The 13759-nt window shown below is 41.6% G+C and overlaps 1 protein-coding gene across 1 annotated transcript in view; it reads right to left on the reverse strand.

Annotated features, from left to right (window-relative positions):
- LOC124285501 (probable chitinase 10) overlaps positions 1 to 13759 on the reverse strand; it is a 43115-nt gene that overhangs the window by 26774 nt on the left and 2582 nt on the right. The window contains 10 exon segments of the mRNA XM_046721742.1: positions 2382 to 2561; positions 3864 to 4181; positions 6690 to 6766; positions 7429 to 7496; positions 7499 to 7570; positions 8124 to 8243; positions 9021 to 9206; positions 11135 to 11258; positions 11943 to 12067; positions 13212 to 13467. Coding sequence (XP_046577698.1) covers positions 2382 to 2561; positions 3864 to 4181; positions 6690 to 6766; positions 7429 to 7496; positions 7499 to 7570; positions 8124 to 8243; positions 9021 to 9206; positions 11135 to 11258; positions 11943 to 12067; positions 13212 to 13467 — 1526 coding nt within the window.

The following is a 13759-nucleotide window of genomic DNA, read 5'->3' on the forward strand; positions in this document are numbered from 1 at the left end:
TTCTAGTACCTGATCACCATAATACCCACTTGTCGCAATATCTCTGTAAGAAACCAAGACCACGCTGCAAGCCCTCGACGGATTCACTGAACAAGACCATATCATCAGCAAATAATAACATAAATAGCTTGATGTAAAACACTGTCATGCCAATATCATTGCAAGCAGAGAGGTCAGACACAATATCATTTATAAACAATGAAAATAATATAGGCGATAAATTTTCCCCTTGCCTTACACCTAATATTTGATGAAAAGAACTCTGAATACCTATTTCCGGGAAGTTTAACACAAGAGGACACATCTATGTATATATTTTTAATAAATGATAGAAATTTGGAACTAATACCCAAAGAATAGAGTTTAAACCAAAGGGCTTGCCTATCAACATAGTCAAATGCTTTTCGAAAATCCACAAAAGCACAATATAATTATAACGTCAGTTGCAATTCAACCTTCAGAGGTTCGGGACAATTTGTCAAAGTGAAAGCAAATGTCATCAGAAGAAACTGAGAAACCAATGAGTGAAATGCTAAACTTCTCGATTGATAACACCCCAACATTTGGGGTAGACCATTTAGAGTGAGTGAGTGAGTATGGTTTTACGCTGCTTTTAGCAATATTCCAGCAATACCACGGCGGAGAACACCAGAAATTGGCTTCACACATTGTGCCCATGTGGGGATTCGAACCAGGGTCTTCGACGGGACGAGCGAACGCTTTAACCACCAGGCTACCCCGCCGCCCCAAACCATTTAGAAAAGATATAGACATCCGTATGGGCACCAATTGTGCTCCCCTCCTTGCGGATCTGTTTCTTTATGCACATGAATCAGAATTTCTGCTTGGGTCGGCAAAATCAAAAGAAGGTAACAACGCAAAGAAGATCAACTTATTCTTCAAGTATATCGAATTTCCTTCAACCGATTTGCCCGTAAATGACACAAAGAACACTTTCAACCTTCATGTCGAACGATATTCCAATCGCTCCAGCCTTTGGTGTTTACGTTTCACAGTTCAAGAGGTACAATCGAGCAGGCTCTTTTCACCAAGATTTCAAAGATATTCTTATCAAGTATACTATGACGGTTACAGCATTCACGTCCCCAGTAAAACATACCAAAGGTTTCACGGGGGACACGTGGACGCGATTTGACGCAGCAATGACCAAATGACGTCTGATTTCATTCCCTATTTCGACTTCCCTAGAACAATAGACTAGCTTTTGCGTATGTTCATGCTATCGGTGAGGCAGGATACGCTCGCCTTTTCACGAACGCCTGGTATCATCATTATATAATGATAGTACTCACAAACACATGCTCAAGATATAGTCGAGATTGCAAATCGACTTTAGCAGAGATTTATTACGGATGTGGAAACGATTTTGTCGCTTTTATTTATTTCTACCGGTATATCTTGCGTTTAATACCGATGTCACATTAATCGATTATTTAGGCAAGACCAGGGCCCCAATCCACAAAGCGTTCGTAGCGCTACGACATTCGAAAGCCTATGATTAACTATAGAGTTACGACAGGTCGTAACGTTACGAACACTTTGTGGATCAGGACCCTGGTCATGTTATTTTGATCGCAAATACGTATCACTGTCGTTAAACTAGTCACAATATGGCACATATAAGATATATGTAATCCATTCTTTGACAACAAAGGTTCGTTTGAAGGAGCCAAAAGGAATAATACTAACAGGACCCATGGCGTGTGTGTGTGTGTGTGTGGGGGGGGGGGGGGATCTTGTGGTCAGATTCGCTGACTTGGTTGACACAAGTCATCCCAGTTGCGTAAATCGATGCTCAGGCGTAGGTCACTGAATTGTCCAGACTGCCGGCATATAGCTGGAATATTGCTGAGTGCGGCGTTCAACTACAAACGAACATATCACCTCCATCCTACCAATTTAGTCCCATCATATTATTATTTCCCACCATCGACCCGCAAATGTATTTTTGTACATGACAAATAATAGTTGTGTCCTATCGTACTTCTTTATCACACATTAGAAGATAACGTTGGAACTAAAAGCCCTCTGAATCTTTAACAGATATAGAATATAAAATTATCGCGTATTCGATCATATTGGAGGTACATGTTTTATGAGTGTTGTTGCCTAGCAACATTTTTAGGCAATTTCTTTTCCACATTGAAAAGTAAATATTCTGCAAACAGAACACATGACATTAAATGTCGCTTTTCTGCTGTGCACTGTACCCTTAAGGCCACTTAAATATTCTGCAATAAACAATGGTTGACGTGTAATGTACCCATTACATATCACGTGACAGCAGTGAAGGAGTAAAATCATTTTGCAATATAATTGTACTAAACGTTTATTTCAGACCGATTGTGCTGCAGTTTATCAATGTTGGCAACTGGGGACATTGCCCACCATGTCGCAGTTGTTGATGGCTGGGTTGAAGACCGTCCCGGGAGCACAAGGTATTCTGTAGGTGTTGTGGTTGGCACAGTCGAAGAAGTATTTGCAGTCGGTCGGGTCGGTGTGCACGCCGTCGTCTTTGTCGGCACAGAAAGTGTGTATGTCTGAAATGCGTGAGTTCACGAATGTATACCACAGAAAGTTAAACACATAATTCTTTGAATACGATAACAAGTTAGACTACGTGGTGTTCCATGAACGCTATGGCTGACAGTCTGGCTTCTGTGAGAAAGTACTCTTAATTCCAGCATACATTTATATAAAGGGATGGATGGATGCCGTGGGTTTATATAAAGTAAGGGATCCACTGAATTTAATGTGGCTTCCATTGAGGTCTGTATTGACAATGCCTCTGACTGAACTTCAGAGCACATAAAACCCAGAGCATAATGAATTTTGAACAGCATGTTCGCGGCGTTAACAACAATCAAGACAAAACATGTTAAGTTGAATAAAATTAATTGATTGGTTTCGTGCATGCTCCGCACAACTTGTGAATAGTCGGATATTGATCCCCAAGTTTGAGAACAGATAAACAATTATTTACCGGCTATACATCTTCACTATCATCAGTTCCCCTACTTTTGTCATATTCTCTAACGAGAGCAATTGATATTATTATTGTATCGATATGAAACAGACACGCGCATACTCCACTCTATATCACGCAAATCAACATTTAGCGTTGTACTGACCTTTGTAATGAGAGGTGAGTGTGACGTCAATAATGACAGTCCTTGACGTTAACGTTAAAATTTATGACAGTTGTGAGAAATGTGATACTGGGTTGTATTTGGCGTCAATACCATAGAGCGTGTTAAATAATAATTAAATGCGCACTTCGTATGGATTTTACTCTCGTTCTTAAGAAACAAAGCATCCGGGTTTCTGGACATAGATTTGCACATGTTCAATTACTTATAAGAAACAAAACACGTATAATGAGATTAGTTTGACGCCGCTGTTAGCAACATTCCAGCAATATCACGGCGGGGGACACCACTTAAACCCCTAGGCTACCACACCCTATTACACATAGATAGAGGACCCGTGAAGGTCCGGGTGAGAATTGATCTTCAGTAACCTGTGCTTGTCGTAAGAGACGACTAACGGGATAGGGTGGTCAGGTTCGCTGACTTGGTTGACACATATCATTGTATCTCAACAGCGTAGATCGATGCTCAGGTTGTTGATCACTGGATTGTCTGGTCCAGACTCGATTATTTACAGACCGCCGCCATATACCTGGAATAGTACTGAGTGCGGCGTAAAACTAAACTCACCCACTCGCCATTATGTGATAGAAGACCATGCAATCGTTGCTCATGCAACGGTTAAGATTCTGACACGGCCACACAGTGGTAATAGTTCTGCTTACGTAACACCCGTTTGACCTGGACACTTACTGACGTTGCCGGGAGCCTGGGTGTGTGTGGGCGCGTTAGTGATGGTTATGGGCCTTGGGGTTGATGGCCAGTGGGTGTGCTGTACTGGGGCCTGGGTGTAGGTGTTGCCACCGATCGTACAACGGAAGTTTCTCGGCCAGTCACAGAATGCTGTGTTTGAATTGAAGACAAGACCTTCCGCACACATGGTTTTGTAGGCTGTCTGTCCGGCACAGATGTAATACTCCTGGCAGTCGTAGGGGCTGGCGTAGAAGCCGTCGGGTTTGCCGCCGCAGACGAAGTCTTGGGAGTGGGCGATGCTGCCGTGTGATCCAGGGGCTGAAAAAGAGATGGGGTAATAGCACAGTGTGTGGAACTGAGATGGGTTTTTTCCGCTTTTTGCAGAATTCAAGTAATGTATAACAGGGATGAATCCAGAGACTGTATATTGTGTACATATTCATAACTAATCATTTTCATTTTATTCTTATTTCAGGTGATCCAACAGACGACTATCTATACATCATATATACGTTGCAATTAGTTTACGTAAGTCTTTATGAAGGCATATGTTATTCAGATAGGTTTATATATATGAAGGCATGCGTTCATCAGATGTTCATACCTATATATATGAAGGCTGTGTATTTATTGCTTTTACAGAGTGTTTCTTCCACTACGACCCGTGAAGGTCCGGGTTAGAATATTGGTCTTCAGTAACCTGTGCTTGTCGTAAGAGGCGACTAACGGGATCGGGTGGTCAGGCTCGCTCACTTGGTTGACACATGTCATCGGTTCCCAATTGCGCAGATCGATGCTCCTGCTGTTGATCACTGGATTGTCTGGTCCAGACTAGATTATTTACAGACCGCCGCCATATAGCTGGAGTATTGCTGAGTGCGGCGCAGAACTAAACTCACTCACTCACTCTTCCACTACGGAATAAAATATATTAAACTCACAACCCGTAACCTGTGGTTAATTACGGAGGGTAACGCCACTATTTCATGGCTGCAACAAATGCAACATCGAAAGACACGATCAGCAGGCTTCACGCAGGACCCGTGACGGGAATCGAACACGGACCTTTGGTGTGACGAGCGACCACTCGGCTACGCCGCCACCATATATAGATACGGAATTTTACGAGCGTAATCTAGCTCTTTAAAAGATTTACACTCGCAAGTTGTAAATGTATCCTCAGATGTGAGCATTTACCTCATCTTCACACTTTACGGAAACCTATTACACTTTATGATGTGCATTAACATATAAGGGTTTGCTCTTCGATCATTGCTAACGGTAAACTAGAGATGATAACTTAGACGAGGATATACTTAAACTGCTATTAGACTGATAACTGAACACTCTGTAGTCCGTCCTATATTCAGCAAATATCTAATGGTGTTAAACATCATTAATAGTACAGTCATGTATATCCGTTTCCCGCCACCGTTGTTTTCTAGCAGCTTTCTGAACAGAATTTAAACAAGTTCAGTTGATCTCATGTTCCCCTATAGTCTGTCGCTTTAGGAACTCGTTTTTTGCAAGTAACGTTTACACAGCAGAAGGTGTTAACATGTTACAACATGCGACACACATTGCGACATCGTTGGTAGCTATTCCAGTACTTGCCAGTACTCCCTTGTGAGAGAGTGAGTGAGTGTTTACATCGCATCGGTAATATTACAGCCATATAGCGATGAAAACAAGGTAATCAATTTAAAATATCTGTCGACAAAGGACAGTAAAACCAACTAGACTATCACAGATATGTATGTAAAACTAGTAATTAAATCCAAAAGACTTTAACTGTAGAGGACGACACAATATAAAAAAACAGGCTATAGATCGCCAACAACTAAAGGTAGATCACCATACTAGGGACCATGGGAGTACTCCCTTGTGAAAATGTTGCTTTTGTCACAAACTTTATATGATAGTTTCTTAAGTAAAATCTTTAATAGTTGACATATATTTTAGAAATTCGATATCCAATTAGGTCGTCAGATATCATCATTAATTGACCTAATTAAAGTTGGATACCTTCTGTTGTTTAAACCTAACTTGCAAAACTGACTGACTGACTGAGTTTGATTTTACGCCGCTTTTAGCAATATTCCAGCAACATCACGGCGGGGGACACCAGAAATGGCTAACTTGCAAAAAAAAACGTGTTCCAAAAGTTAGGTTGATGGACTATAGCGGAACATTAGATCAACTGAACTATAAATTTTGTTTAGAAAGCTGCTAGAAAACAACGATGTCGTGAGACAGATACATGACTGAACTATTAAGGTGAAAGATGTTCCACACCATTACATATATGCTGAATATTGAATAAATATCTATTTTTTCAGATTTAGCCCAACTAAACGATGTTAACGATAGAGATGCAGGCATACATGTAATACATACGACAAAGAACTGAGTTGAGTTTGGAAAAAGGAACTGAAATCACATGAGATAAGAGAGGCCGCCATTTCTCTATGCAAGATCAAGGTCAAGGTCACGACAGGATTACAAATGGACTAGATCTTTATGTAGGAAAAATCATATTCTTTTGTGATGTATACTTTTCAAATGTAGTGGAATCACTAGAAGTATAACCAATGTCAATTCTAAGTTGGTATAGGTTCCAAACAACTCTGCCACTAAGCGGATCATCGAACGGCGTGGGTCAGTGCTGATGAAAATCAGTCAGTAGATTGTCTCGTCACAATCACATAAGTACAATGAACAATCATAGAGTGGAAATATTGCTTACTGTGACGTTTATAAACAAACAAACAAACAAACAAACAAACGAACAAATATGCAATAGATGTAAACGGCAGAACAACTTACTTGTGACTTGGGGTCGGTGTGTGGACGCCCCTGGCTGAGGTCTCGCCGTGGTCATCGCCGGGGCGGGTGTGTTCAGGCTGCAATGGGGACAAACCCAATTAGTTTTGTACATTGAAAATTTATTCAGTCAATTGTTGCCAGGACTGTGTCCGAAAATAATCTTCTGAAGTGTCCAAACGCACATAATTTCTCAGTTGGGATCAATATTTGATGATTTGAGTTAACCCGCAGTGTTGTGCGTTTACGTTTTGCAGATTAGAGATTCAAAGAATAGTGATGAGTGCGTTGTGTTTAAGCCGCCTTCTGCAATATATCAGCAACATCACAGCATAGAACAATACACCCGTGTGCATGGTATATTTGTTATATTACACGTTTTCAGTAAAGTACAGATTCTAGTACTTTCGTTAGTCCTATCCGGGATTGTGGAAGCCGTAATGGCTGATTGGGTTAGATCGCTGACTTTGCGTGTGTGCCATTAAATGCTTGACTTTTAGAGTTTGGGTTCGAATCCCGGGTGGACTTAACCTAACAAAAGTACAAGAATCTGTACTTTACTGAGAAAGTGTAATCACAAGAAATGAATACATTTTGTTACGTGTGTAGCGAATACGCTTCTGACAAACAAACCAATGAAGCCACCTGTTGAAGAAATGGGTCTCACACATCTGTTATTTGGAAACCTGTTATGTCAAATATTCTGGTCCTTATGACTACTGTATGAATTGCAATAACATACACTCCTCCAGATGTCTGGCATTCATTGTTGATAGCGTGCATAAGAGGGTATGGACCCTTTCCACATGAAGTCCCCTGAAGTCATCAAGGTCGATAGCCCAGATCATCACACCACCGAAGCCATTAGATTTTACGTAGCGGACCTAAGAAAAGAAATCATACGTTTAAAGCTGTTTCATTTAGCTGAAAACTTTGTTGATTGTGTTTTGGGCTTGATATGTAGCCTAGGGGAAAATCCCAAATTTACAGCATCAGTGACCAGGAGAATGCAATTCCCTATTTTATGATGTAAACTGTTGCCCTGCCTTTGCATGTGTTTGTGACGGAGTCACATATCGGACATATGTGCCTCCCGCTAACGCCTGTTACCTTCGTGATTTGTGATGGTGATTCGTGACCATCGTGAAATGGATGTGTTATAATTATGGAAATGTTATTTTTTCTGTACTCACAAAATAAAATCTGAAGGATGGATGCCGAAATCGTTCAGAAACACTTGACCTAATTCAACCTACCTAAAACCTAAGATTCACACTAGATAACATACTGAATATATTCACTTAAAATATATTTGATGAGAAATGTTATATCGTTATATCTATATATTTACACGCTATGACGCAATATACGCAAATACCATACAATGTACATTCGGTGGGTGTCAAATTGCAATGAATCTCTTAGTCTAGAACGTACCTTTTGTTTCAGACTTTCTTCATTATCATAACCGATCCACTGGTCACCTTTGACCAAGTATGGCACTTGCTGGTCAGTGTCCTGATGCACAACACCTCCGCTCTTGATCATGTTACAGATCTACACAACGAAAACGAATCGTAGTCATCTTGTGTAAAAATGCATATGTCATTAACACTATGTCATCGTATCACCATTACGTAGATCGATGCTCATGGTCCCAATCATTGGATTATCTGGTCCAGGTGCCGTGACATGGCAGGTGTTACTGTTGTGCAGCATCAGATAAAAATACCTCCATTTGGCGGGTGCTACCTTTTCGCGAACACCCGGTGTCATCACTCATCACAAAGAAACTGTTCTTTACTGTGTTATCGTCAACAATGATGACACATTCAAGCAGGTGTCCTCATGTGACAATTTGGGGTTTATGCTGTGGACACCATGTAATAACGACGTCTCTTGTGAGCGAATCATCAATAAAGCATCTGTACCATTTACAGCCTGTTAAGCACAGAGAATCTACCAAACAAACCAGTGGTTGAGAGCATGAGCAACTGTACACGCCATCAGCACACGATGACATGGTCTGACGCGGTTGGTTAATTCTTACCAGCTCTGTACAGCGAGAGCCTCATCATAACAGATTAAGCTGGTGAATTACTATACATAATGATGAAAACATTAAGCAGAATATGTTGAACAGTATGTTGAACATCAGTATCACGGCTTGAGACATCAAAACTAGGATCAGACATAATACCACTCCAGGGAATCGAACCAAGGCCTAGTGGTTACGAACGAATACTTTAACCACACGAACCGTATTTCTTACAGCGTTTGGCATCTTGTGAATTCTTTATTTCACCAAAGGGTAGACGTTCAACGTATTCTTACCTCGTAGTAAGCGAGGAATCCTCCTTCTCTGGTGTACTGGCCTGCTTGCCCCTTGCTTCTGGTGGGATCGCCGACATGGTCTTGAGAGGGGGACTTGAGAGTAAATGTCCTCCCATATGTCCCCATTCCGATCACAAGTTTGTCCTTGGGCGCTCCCTTCGAAACCCAGTACTTGGCGGCCCAGTCCTGAAACAGAGTTACACAAGGAACTGACGATACTTCCATGGGTGACAAGACAACGATTACTACTTTGTTCATCGGTTGAGTACATCTTCCGTGTTTTTGTTATGCCGCCTTTGCCTCTGTTGGCCCGTCTGCTTTGTTGTGTCCTCTTTTGGACCGTGTGTTTTGTTGTAGCCTCTTTTGGACCGTGTGTTTTGTTGTAGCCTCTGTTGGACCGTTGGTTTTGATGGAGCCTCTGTTGGGCCGTGTGTTTTGTTGTAGACACTGTTGGGCCGTGTGCTTTGATGAAGCATCTGTTGGACCGTGTGTTTTGATGTAGCCTCTGTTGGGCCGTGTGCTTTGATGAAGCCTCTGTTGGGCCGTGTGCTTTACCTCTGTTTGGCCGTGTGTTTGGATGTAGCCACTGTTGGACCGTGTGTTTTGTTGTAGCCTCTGTTGGGCCGTGTGTTTGGATGTAGCCTCTGTTGGACCGTGTGTTTTGTTGTAGCCTCTGTTGGGCCGTGTGTTTTGTTGTAGCCTCTGTTGGACCGTGTGTTTTGTTGTAGCCTCTGTTGGGCCGTGTGTTTGGATGTAGCCTCTGTTGGACCGTGTGTTTTGTTGTAGCCTCTGTTTGGCCGTGTATTTGGATGTAGCCTCTGTTGGGCCGTGCGTTTTGTTGTAGCCTCTGTTGGGCCGTGTCCTTTGATGTAGTTTATGTTGGGCCGTGTGTTTAGTGGTTTAGTTTACCCGCAGTGAGATACATAACCACTTCTACAACTCTCCGATGGAGACACGTATCGATGTACCCTCTATGCTTGTTTATGTTTCCTTATGCATACTGCGGTGCGAATCGATGCGCTAATACCACAGTTTGGCATTTACTCACAACTTAGAGTTACTCCCCCTGGACCTATTTCAGTCTGCCAGATCATTAATTCGGGATACAATTTTGCAATTGTCATGTACCAAATGACTATTAGGCAGTAACTGTTGAGCAGGCGATTCGAACTGGGAACATAAACAATGTACCGTACCTGTTAGCATAGTACATTAAATATAAATGAATCAGAATCCGGCATCAAGGTTTATGGTAAACTAAGGTTTACAAAACGCCATTGAGCAATTTAACTCAAGTATGTACATGCAAGGTAATGTAATTGTACATTCCACACGTTTCCACCAATGCCGATGGGGGTAGCCTAATGGTTAAAGCGTCCGTTCGTCACGCTGAAGATCCGGGTTCGATTCTCCACATGAGTACAATGTGTGAAGTCCATCTCTGGTATCCCCCGCCGTGATGTGGCTGAAATATTGCTAAAGGCGGCGTAAAACTATACTCATTCACTCGCTCATATTTCGATCGGCCGAATATATTTTTCAGAACTGCCTCGTTAAATCCTACAGCAGAAGCCTCAGTTGTTGATATTTGACACTTCAACACGCATCTGAATTATATTTGACCTTACACACATTTGCAGACGAATTGACTTTAGTGTGGATTTTTTTGTTGAGTCTTGTTAATAATTTATGCCACCATTCATCTGTCAGTTTAAGGGGAAGTAGTTCCCCGTTGTGATTTTCTCAGATAGCGCGATATCTCTTCGTGCGAGTGACGGCGTCTTTACATTCTGAAACCTCTGGGTTAACAATCAATATGCGGGTTGGAATTAAAAGGAATATATCCTCCAATGGAAGTGAGTGAGTGTGTCTAGTTTTCCGCCAATGTTAGCAATTTTCCAGCAATATCACGACAGGGGCTTCACACATATACCCATGTGGGGAATCGAACCCGGGTCTTCGGCGTGACGAGCGAACGCTTTAACCTCTAGACTACCTCATCGCCCTCCAAAGGAAAATTTGAGTCAAAAGGTTTATTTTGTCCCATCCCTCAGATCAGTGTTATCACCATCTTCCTCAAATATATCACACGTATTGATCCTATCTGTTCTTACCACGTTGAGATTGCGGTCATCTCCAGTCTCGCTGTGATCGGGGTACAGGGGGCTGTTCTCACCAGTGTGGGGCTCCCAGCTGCCGTGGAGGTCATAGGTCATGAGGTTGATGAAGTCAAGGTATCTGAAATATTAATAATACAATCGTCAGTGCAACAACCATCGTATCAACCCTTCTGACATCATCCCCTTTTGGGACTTCATCAAAGGGGGAATTCTTCTTGGTCGCCTCGATACCTGTAAATTTCAAGAAGAACTATTAACAATTATTATAAAGTTTTGAACTGCATCCGTAATACAAACGAGTGAGTGAGTATGGTTTAACGCCGCTTTTAGCAATAATCTAGCAATGTCACGGCGGGGGACACCAGAAATGGGCTTCACATATTGTACCCATGTGGAGAATCGAACTCAGGTCTTCGGCGAGACGCGCGGACGTTTTAACCATTAGGAAACATCACTTTATCTTAAAGGTGAACATTAGTACCATTTGATAAATTGTAGGTTGTTTTTAAAACGAGTTTTGCAAGAACGAGAAACGTAAATTGCGTTATTCGTGTACCATCTGAAACAATACAGGCATATATCTTTCGCATTGTTCCAAAATAAATATACGAGTGTTTACTTAGGTACAACATAACGAATACTAATCTTAGATCTTCATAGGCACAAAATTACAAGAATACAATACACGTTACATACCCTCGTATACCCAACATACATACCGAACAATTTAAATATTGATATTATTGGTGGAAATACACCCGTTACGACCTCGGTGATGCACGGGTGCTGTCAGTATACGTACTTGGATATTTGAGGGATGTCGTAAGCGGTATCTATGTTGGGTTTGCCCGCAGCGACGGCGGCAGTAAGGAGGAGTTCAGGTTGGCCGGTGGACTGGGCATCTTGTTGGAACACCGCTTTCACTTCCTGATTTAAACATGCAAACAAACAACCCAGTTTACATTCAGCGTAGAAACGTAAATGCCTGTAATGGTGAGTGGGTGAGATGGGTTTAACGCCATTTGAACCATTCAGACCATGGCGTCTCAGTCTGATGTTGATCAGGTTTTAGACGTTTGCCACTATTAATGAAATCCATGAGCACTGGAATGCTGATTACTGACAAAAACGAAAGACAGCAGAATCAGAGCTTACCGCGTACCGGGGTTCGAGCCCACAGATTTCTGGCTTCCTAATTGAGGAAATTGTGGCGCCATTGACGACTTGGTCACGTGTCTTTAATTGCAATGTCAGGATATGGAGTAGTAGATCAATACATCTAACAAATATGTCCCTTGTGTGCAATTTATGAACTGTCAATGGAAATCAAGATTGGCCACGACTGAAAGAAAATCAACTTTCCTTTGTCGGAACGGGCTTTGTAAACTCTGGTGTCCCTTACTAGTTTCCAAATAATTAAATACACAATTACATACATACATACATACATACATACATACATACATACATACATACATACATACATACATACATACATACATACATACATACATACATACATACTGACATACATACATACATACATACATACTGACATACATACATACATACATACATACATACATACTGACATACATACATACATACATACATACATACATACATACATACATACATACATACATACATACATACATACATACATACATACATACATACATACATACATACATACATACATACATACATACATACATACTGCTGCTGCTGCTGCTACTACTCCTACTACTACTACTACTACTATTTTCCCCACTCTGAATATTATGCAAAAGGCATAATACCTTTGGTGTTTAACGCCAGTCAGCAAATTCCAGCTATTTGACGGCGGTCTGTAAATAATCGAGTCTGGACCAGATAACCTAATGACTGACATCATGAGCATCAATCTACGCAATTGGGAGGCGGTGACATGTGCCAAGTCAGTCGCCGCTTACGGCAAGCATAGGTTGCTGAAGACCAGTTGTAACCCGGATCGTCACGGCGAGACAGAACAGCACGGGAGGCATGATCAAGCCACTCTCCTTCACTCACTCTCCACACTCAGGATTACCTTCAGAAGCTCCACATAGTTTTGTTTGTCGACGGAGGGACTGCCTCTGTTGGCGGGATACTCCCAGTCTATGTCTAGACCGTCAAATTTCAGGCGTCTCAGGAACTTGACGGTGGAGGTTGCAAAATCGTGTCTACTGGAAGACGAACTGACCATCTGAGTGAAGGTAGCCGACCCCATGTTCCACCCTCCTATCGACAGCAGGATCTTCACGCTTGGGTTCTTGGACTTTGTGGTGTCGTGGAACTTCTCATACCTTAGGAACAATTTATATCCACTGTTACATACCCTTGTGAAAGGCTAAAATATCGAGTTATATATTTTATATGTGCAAACTATACAAAGTATGTATTGGAAAAATGTAAATTTATAACTAAGTATAGCTCGTATCTATGAGGAAAAAGTGACGATTTTTGAAATTGTTGATTATGTAAAATTCAAATAATGTTTAGAACCTGATCACAGTCACTTTTACCGATGATTATATATCAAACTCTGCCTGTGAATCCTTTACAATGGCCTTTCACATCCTGACTCAATCCTTTAAC

This window comes from Haliotis rubra, unplaced genomic scaffold (assembly GCF_003918875.1).
Source record: "Haliotis rubra isolate DU_JTF1 unplaced genomic scaffold, ASM391887v1 Scf360, whole genome shotgun sequence".
NCBI lineage: Eukaryota > Metazoa > Mollusca > Gastropoda > Lepetellida > Haliotidae > Haliotis > Haliotis rubra.